This window comes from Malurus melanocephalus, unplaced genomic scaffold, assembly GCF_030028575.1.
Source record: "Malurus melanocephalus ecotype Western Australia unplaced genomic scaffold, MMel_1.1 scaffold_7, whole genome shotgun sequence".
NCBI lineage: Eukaryota > Metazoa > Chordata > Aves > Passeriformes > Maluridae > Malurus > Malurus melanocephalus.
The window spans coordinates 1,682,348-1,691,446 of NW_026623239.1; the positions used below are offsets into that span (position 1 = coordinate 1,682,348).

A 9,099-nucleotide genomic window follows, 5' to 3' on the forward strand; every position below is an offset into this window, starting at 1 on the left:
AGGTAAAAACAGTAAAACAGAATCTATCAAGAAAGAGGTCAAAGAAGAAACTGGTGAGTTTGGAGGAAGGTTTTCACAAAATCCAAGGGAGGACCAGAACTCCAGTTTATGATTTAGTGGGATGCATCATTTTTATTACTGGGGCTTACAACTGTCCTCAGAGACCATGTTCATGAAATCTGCTGGATTAAAGACTAGAGACTACAGATAGGTATCTGCATTTTTCAGATAGTGTGCTGTTAGTATGATCCATAACAGTAGGATTTCAGTTAACTTGCACCTGGGGAGAAGCATGGACAGCCATTCCATTTTAAATCAGTTAATTTCAATCTTTCAAAATCAACTTTTTTTTTAAAACTTTTTTTATTTATCCAAGCAGGCTTTTCCTTGAATATAAAGTCTTGTTACAGGTTGCTACAGTTGTGTTCTCCTGTTCTTCCTCATCCTTATCTTCATATACCATGAGATTACATATATACATACATATATACACACACACATATTGATAGTCAAGTGGTAGAGGTCTTCATCCAAGTGATATGAAGATCCCTCATATCTCTTCATGCCAGACGGATGGTTGCCTTATCTGGAGGTTGATAGCACTCTCAAGGGCAGAATTTTCAAGGGCTGATACCTTGGATGCAGAAGTGGKCTAACATGGCAGCTGAAGGCTCTATCTGATTTGAAACCTCTGAAATCTCTTGACTGAAGACAATTACGACGATGGGGCTACTCTGGCAARTAAAAAGCACAGTCATGTCTGCAGCCTGGGTTTGATTTAGGCAGGGCTATGAAATGCAGAATGAGGTACCAAGTTCATGCTTTGTGACCTTGCACACTGGAATAAGGTTGATTAATAGGAGATTTCCTTTCTTCCAACATGCTGAAATCATTATASCACAGGGATACGACCTCTTGCTCAGACACTTTTACACATTCATATCCAGGCCCGTCTGGAAAGAACTCAAGGGTAGATTTTATTCATCTAACCTAGTAGTTAAAGCATGAACTTTGCTCCAGGCACCAGAATAAGCTCCACCTTTGGCTTCTCTTTCATAYTGAGTATTTCACCTAAATATTAATTTGAAACTTCTCTGTTCTCAGACAGAAGATGGATCTTAAAACTTATCAACTTCAGTACTGAGAGACACTCACCCACCCAAAACCTGGTCTATCAACCCTAGCAAAACAGCCTGTTCAGACAGATTTGCATTCCCATTTGGGTGCTGTTTGCAGGAGCAGGTAAGAGCAGCACTGCCCAGCAATGCTTGAGGTCATTCAGGACCTTGTATCCTCTGTCCTGACATACAGAAGGGCTCTCAGACTGTCCTTCTTCTCACCACAGACCCAAAGAAATCCATCAGCAGGCTGCCAAACAGATTTTAATGCATAGATGCAGGGGTGATATTTGACAGCATATGGGGAGATGCAGTTCAGTTGCAGGAGGACATTAAAGGGACTCCAAGTCACAGGATATTGAGGTGAGGATCACACACAGTCTGTGTTACCCCAAGTAAGAACTGAGAAAACTCCTGCTCACTGCAAGAATTCTCAGTGATATACCATGCTGTCTTGCATAAAGGAGACTCTGCTTATTTGTTTCCTTTTTGGCTCTTTACATCTTTTTTAATTAGGGTGGTTTTTTATATGTTCTAGTATCAGATTACCTAAGAAATTGGGATCACTGCCATTCATCCTGTCAGACAGTAAGTGAATACAGCTCCAAAGGTAGCAGTTCACACTTACAGGTTTGTTTTTTTTCTACATTTATCTCATGTATTTCACTTCTGTTGCCCTAAATCAGATTCCAAGGATATTTCAGCTTGCTGCAACCCATAAGAATGATGTAGGGAAAAAATGATAATTTAATTCAATTTTGCAGCAATGAATAAATTGTATCACTGATTAGTTGACCATAGGGTTTGCTCCAGAAATGGCTAAATAGTGAATAATTCCCCTGAAAGGGAATATCCAGAAAGGCTGGTCTGGTTTYACTTCTCTTCTCCTACAGATCTGTACTGGACCTTTCTCAAAATGCTTTCAAACTTGGAGTGATAAGAAAATTTCAACAAAAGCTTTAACCTATGTGGAACTGTATTGAACACTAGCCTGAGAGAAGAGAATGGATCCGGTTGGGAGCAGAGATGAAGCAAGAGAGGAGAAAGGTTCTTTTTTTGTCCTTGAGATTTTGTGGTGCCTATCTCCAGGCTGTGTATGAGCTGRAAGTGGTAGGAATCTGTTAGGAATCAGAAGAGCAGAAGATGGTGGAGACCCACAAGGCGTGGCTCCAGAGAGAGGTAGCACGGGCTCATCTGATACTCAAAGCGCTATTCCTCAAACCTCATTCCTTTCATGGAGGAGATCTGGGCAAAACTGCAGCTGGCATGAAGAAAATATTCTCATCCCTTCCAGAGTGAAGAGCTAAGCTAACAACACTTAGTCTGGTTTTACCAAAGTAATCACTGTCTCTGACCTTTTCCTGACTCACTGTTATCCAGGAAAGAGGCTGTGACTGCTCAGCTAACTGGCAGTCTGAGCTGCAAAGGCTCATAGTCTGAGCTAAATCCCAGTGCTCAACATGGAGGAGTGCATGGAACAGGAGACTTGGTCCTTCCCTCACTTCCAGKGCTTCACCGACTTCACTGAGATTCATTCTCTGCTGCCAACAAGGATATTGGCTATGACAAACACTTTGAAACTAGAAACCAACACAAGATTGCAAATGTTATTTAAAACGCTTACTACATACATTAACTGCATAATTTCTTAAATCAAACTTTTTTTTTCTTTTTTTTTTTTCTTTTTTTTTAACAGAAGCATTTCTTAACCCTGGAAGCAGAAAAACAAACAACGCAGGACAGAAGTGCATCATTGTTATGCTGCCCATGAATTGCAATTTATTAAAGCTGCTCTACCTACTGAAATGGTGGGTGGGAATGAAGGGAAATAAGTTAGCTCACCCCTATGTCGAGTTCTTCATATTAATCCTTATGGGATGATYCTTCCAACACAGTGCAGATGTGAGGAAACTTGTCAGCACTGGCCAGGGACTGCTGCTTCCTCCTCCCTTCCCTTGTCCTGAATGACCAGAGGCTGAATTCCAAAAGAGATGAGCCACTGCTCCRGTGTGTCCAGTCCCATTACTAGTACTCTACAAAAGAGGCCACTGCCTGTGCTGACTTCTGTGGATCTGCACAGTCGTCAGAGGCAGGCATTACATTCATCCACATTTTCTTGAATGTATGCCTTGTATTACCATAAAGGGGAAATTAATGATTAACACTGATAACAAGAAATTAAAAGTGTTCTAAAAATGTGATCATCTTATTAGAACAGCTGGTCAAGACAGTTATGCTTCCAGCATGTGTAGGACTCCAAATTGCCTTCCTATGATTTCAGCAATCAGAGAAAACACTGGATAACCATGAAATATATTTTGACCTCAACAGAGAAAAAACTAATCTTGTCAGTGAGAGGGATAAGTGCTTTGTGGATACATAGCTGAATACCATCTGATTTCTGAACAGACCAGTATTTCTTTATCTATCTTTCGAGAAACAAAATAATGAATGGATGAAGGGATCATCTAAACACTTTATTTCAGTTAAAATCGCAGCATATAATTTAGTCTGATCAACAATTAAGAAGGCCAAGGGAAGATCCAACAAAACTAATTTCTATGGAAATTAGAAATCAATTTCTGCAATTGCAGATAAAAGCATCTTRTTAGTTTATCTTAATGAAACACCATCAACAGCAGTACTGCGGTTCACCCACCTACACAAAATCACTGTCCGGTCAGTTCATCTGCTCCACAGGAAAGGAACTTYCACACAGTGGCTATAAACATTGCTCATTTTCATCAGTCAAATAAGCTATAAAAGGGTCACAAAATGGTATGATACTTATTCACTGGTCAGCAGGCATTCTTAAGCTCTGTCATTATTTTACCGTAACGTGAGAGAACTCCTAATCTTTGAAGACACGATATGCCAATGCAGTCATGCCAAGTAACRAAAAGTTACCAATGGAACATAGGAACATGAACAAGTGTGAAGGGAGCTTGTACCATTTTATAACAATAACCACTTTTCTTCCTTTGACCAAGGTAAGAATTAGCATGTCAGTAAATTCTTTATGCTTTGAAAGAACAAGACTTCAGAGCCCTTAAAATCAGACTGTAGCAAATGAAGCTGCAGGTCATTACTCAAAATCTACATGTCAGCAAACCCAGGAATTAAAGGAGAATCTGAAAGCCTCCTCTGGAGAGCCAAAATAGGTTTGGCAGTTAGTCAAAATTTGAGACAGCAAAGCTCCATTTGTCTAACTATATCTTTTATTTCAACAAAAGTAAAATGCAAAAACTTACAGGCATTTTGTATTTGTTTAATGGGGATTACAYGTCCAAGTCTGAACTGGGCAAAGATAATCTAATGCATTTGAACCCAACAAGCACTGATGTGCTGCTAGTGCCAGTTTTGCTCARTACTGTACAAGTGGTTGCTCTTCACCAGTAATTTGGTGTTTTCGAGCAGTTCTCTCACTAGCCTTCCCTTAGGCCCAGAACTCCAAGTCTTCATGTCAAAACAATACCGATGCTTGTTACACCTGAACAAAAAGATTTCCTTCTTTTGCCAAGAGACGAYTTAAGTCAGATTTTGACATTATAGTTTTGAAATAAGTACAGTCACAGAAAATACTGTCTTTAGTATCTGAACAAAGATGAATCAAATGTTTTTTAAAATGMACTGAAAGATCTGAAAAATGATTTAGTAATTCTTACTCATTCCAATTTCCAGTTTTAGAGTTSAATAAATCTCTGCAAATATCTTCCTTCAACACTATGTGAAGCCTTGATAATTTCAAAACTGGATCATGTCCAAGAGATATTACAGACCAATATGCTAGAATTCTGAACTGAAAAGAGCATGGGAGGTATACGTTGCATTTTCTACAGTAAAGCCTTCAAAATACCCACCAGACTCACTCTTCTGTTTTTCCAAGAATACACAACACCTTGAACACCTTCAGAATGCACACACCTGTCCAGGTTCCCATACCAACCTGGCATGTTCAGTTCCATGCAGTCTACACACCACCTTTTTCCCAGGAAGCATTTTTCTTTCTGCCACCTCCAAGGTGCTGGCTGTAGTCTCTGCTGCAGGCAGATCTCCCTAGGTATGACCCAGTCTGTGCCGGTGCTTTTTTTTTCTCTTGTTCACTGACACTTCTGAGACACCAAACTTTATACAAACCCAGCAGAGGCAGCTTCTCTCAGGGGAAGACTAAATGTTCCCTCTCCAGCTGACTCAGGCCCCGAGAGAAGCAATCAGAATTAAAGCCTTCTTTTCTGCAAGACCTAACAAAAGCCCCCTAAAAACTTCTGCTCTTTCTCAGTCAATCTTCTCTTGCTCAGGAGCACTTAAATTTAAGTGCCAATGCTCTTCTTTAAGATGGGACAGGTTATGCCTTTGCTACATAACAATGTACAGCCCCAAAGCTTCCCATTACATACAGGAAAACAAAGTGTTTTTTAAACTAAATGTTTATTTCTCAGTAGTCCTTGACAAAAGGTAACAACTGCACTTCTTATAATAAGGCTTCTGACAATAAGAATTCAGCACAGTTAGCAAAAAGAAAAGGCAGCCACTGCTAAAGGAATAATAAATCTTCCGTCACTGCAAACATGGACAAACACTAAAAAAAAATTACAGATTTATTCAATCTTAGGCTTTTTCTTCTTTTTCAACACAATTTTATATTTTTTAWAGTATTTTCTATTAAAGCTAGATTTAAAATATGTTTTTCATTATCACACACTTTGATCTTGGTCAATTTTGTACCAGGATTGACACTTTTGGGGTAGYTTGAAATACTAAATGCAGTTCTAGAATTGGCCAGTTTCTTAGCCAATAGTTAATTCTGGTTTACTTTGATTSCCCAGTTTTCCTCCTATTCTACAAGGTTTTTCTCCCCCTTTGGTTAATATTTTCTTTGTATATATACACTTTTTGTCATCTTTTCTAGTGTTTCTTCTCTCTTCCTTGTATTTTCCAACACCCAAATTCCATCCTTGGGAATACCCATTTCTCCATCCTTTCCTTCCTTCTCCTTGTGCCCCATTTCTGCCTACTCTTTTTTTTTTTTTTCAGATGTGCCAGCAGATTTGTCCAATGCCTCTTGCTCTCCAAACTAGTCCAGCCTTCATCTCCTCTTCCAGGATTCATCAAACATTGCCCACATTCACAAAGATAACTTAAACCACTCATACAACTGCCTTAGTATGTTCTGTGTCCCCACAGGAAAGTCTGAACTCGCTTCAGACCTGACTTCCAGAACATTAGCACTGGAAACTCTGAGAAAAGGCTCATGAAYAGTGTTGTAGCAAGAAACATACTGTGCCACAAGAATGGTAGAGAAGATATGGCATCAAGAAGAGGATTTCCCCAGCTGCACCAACTACAAAGCACTGCTAATGTCATCAAGCAGAGGGAATGGTGGGGATGTGCTCACCTGCAGACACACACCAGTCTTTGCAGTGCAAGATGAGTGACCTGCCAAGCTCTTGCTAAACAGCCAGACCGAGGATGCGACATCTGTGGGCAGGAGCATAACATYTCCAGAAGATGTTACATTTGCCAGCCTCACACACTATAGTGGGYAATATTCTGTTGTGCAATTGAGACTCATTTCCTCTTTCAGGGTAACAACGTTACTGTCCCAGAGCAGTACAGAATCATTCGCATTTCACTTGAGAACTATGGGGTGTGTTTCGCCTTCAGCGTCCTTTACTCACGCATAGGCTGTTAATGGCTTTATCATCTGAATCTAYTAATTTGCAGCTTGGACACCTTGTGCAAACCTCACAGTATTCTACACACAACAGCACAACCCCTAACAAAGCAACAAAAAAAAAACCACTAAACAACACTCCAAAGCAACAAATCAGAAAATCTGACACAGGAGGACCTAAACTATTCAGGAGAGTCAGCTATTCAAAACATACATTTTGGTCATACTTACACACCCAAAGCCAGGTGCAAACAAACCTCTGAGGGAAACTGTCTGGTTGGGTATTAACCATCCCTGATACAAGCATAAGGAAGAAAAAACTCTTGTTCAGGGAATCCCTGAACAGGCAAATTTCCTCTCACCTAYGAGCCCAGAGGCCAGAGTTCTACACTGTGCAGCAATAAAGTTGCCTGTCAACAAATGGCAACAAACAAGAACTAAGATGACTTTTACCTTTCTCATCCTGCCCACGAATCATCTGGATCTCATGGGTAAAAGTATGACTAACTTGGCCTTTAACCAYTGTAATTCCATTTTTCCTGTTCAATGTAAAAACAGTGGTAAAAACAGCATGAGGAAGGATCAACATAGCTCTCAGAAAGGTGYCTGGCTCTTTCAGTCTTTGTTTGTTTTACGCTCTGAGATTTCTCCCCTCAGTTATACACCATCCTACTTAGACTCATTAGTGAGCATGCAGCGCTAAGCAGCCATGTTTATTTTCAGTGCCACAAGCAAAGACCAAAATCAGAGAGACTACTGATCATTTCAAAGAACAAAAAAAACACCAAACTAAAAAAGAACAAAGATAATGAAACTAAGTTTGACCAGCCCCAAAATAAACCAAATAATTTTAAAGTCTGAATTTATTTCAACAAATATGCAACAAGATTGGCAATTGTGTGAATAACATTTTCAAAAGGRTAGGTATTTTATTAGCTGTGTATTTTCTTACAATTTTATATTTCTTTTATATCTGAAAAAAGGGTTTTTTCCTGGGCTCTCGCTAGTATGCAAATTTCTACCAGAATCAAGCAATACACATAACAGGATGAAAAAAATATTTATAAAGTAGCGTAAAATTCTCTTTTTTTTGGGGCACAGGGAGCGAGCATGGGGTTCCCCCACAGCAGGTAAAGAAGACATTTTTCACAACTCCTTAGCAAACAAGAGAAAGTCCATTAGAATCTATCTTCAGGCTCTTGACAAAGACTCTTGGCTAATAGTACTGGTCTAAAAAGCAGATAAGCCATATAATTTTACAAGCAGCAACCCACTGAATCCTTCAGCAAACACAGCTTGGCAATCTATCTTCAATTCAAAATAATGAGGTGGCAGAAGCGTGATGGAGAAACACGTCTTCAAAAACATCACGTAAGGGAATCCAGCTGCGCTTGTATRGTTTCCAGCTATTTAAAGGAACAAAAAGAGAGAAAAAAACCTCCACTCATAAAATGTTGTTTAGAAACATGCAAACAAAAATATCCAATATCTTCAACTATGCATACTAAATATATTTGCATACCAATATAAAAATCCCGTACTCATGAATATTTGTTTTTACATGAAGCTATTAGAATTCATTGCTGCAGTTTAAATATTCAAATTTTAAAGAAACAGTTGTCTAAATACTACCTCTTTAGCATGCACAGATGTTTTCCTGTGAATTTCCAATGCATAATAACAAGGAAAAAAATAATAGAGTTCATTTTGACTGGATTACGAGCCTAGCATCTTGACTGAAGATGCAACACGAAGATGCTGTTTCCAGAGAGATACCACTGTCAATCATTAGCTACTCCTCCTGATCTAACTGCCAGGTATGCTAACAATGACCTAAGCCCTTTCTRTTCCAAAGCTGAATGCACAGGGTCTTCTTGAAAATGCTTTATGTGATTAAAGAAATCCAACAGACTCAATTTTAGTTGGATCTCTTTTTTCCAGTTTTATTAGACTTAATTCATATAGGCAACGCTTCCTGCTGAGCAGCATAAGGTGTTTACAAAGAAACTATAGTATAGTAAAATCTACAGACCTTGTTGTAGAAATCAAACAGCTCCTGATGGCTAAATTCCACAAACACCTTCTTCAGGTTCTGTAAAGAAGAAAAAAAAGGAAAAAGAATGAAGGAATAAGCATACTCTTTTCTTTTTCTCTTTTTTCTCTTTTTTCCTCCCTCTTTTTTATCTTTTTTCTTTTCTTCTTTTCTTTTCTTTTTTCTTTTCTTTTCTTTTCTTTTCTTTTCTTTTCTTTTCTTTTCTTTTCTTTTCTTTTCTTTTCTTTTCTTTTCTTTTCTTTTCTTTTCTTTTC

The 9,099-nt window shown here is 38.8% G+C and overlaps 1 protein-coding gene across 1 annotated transcript in view; it reads right to left on the reverse strand.

Annotated features, from left to right (window-relative positions):
* Positions 1-7,746: 7,746 nt before the first annotated feature.
* Positions 7,747-9,099, reverse strand: part of COMMD10 (COMM domain containing 10) — a 105,184-nt gene continuing 103,831 nt past the window's right edge. The window contains exons 6-7 of the mRNA XM_057372291.1: positions 8,825-8,884; positions 7,747-8,198 (exon numbers count right to left, since the gene is read on the reverse strand). Of these exons, the coding sequence (XP_057228274.1) occupies positions 8,160-8,198; positions 8,825-8,884 (99 nt within the window). The 3' untranslated portion in view covers positions 7,747-8,159. The remainder of the gene's footprint in view (positions 8,199-8,824; positions 8,885-9,099) is intronic.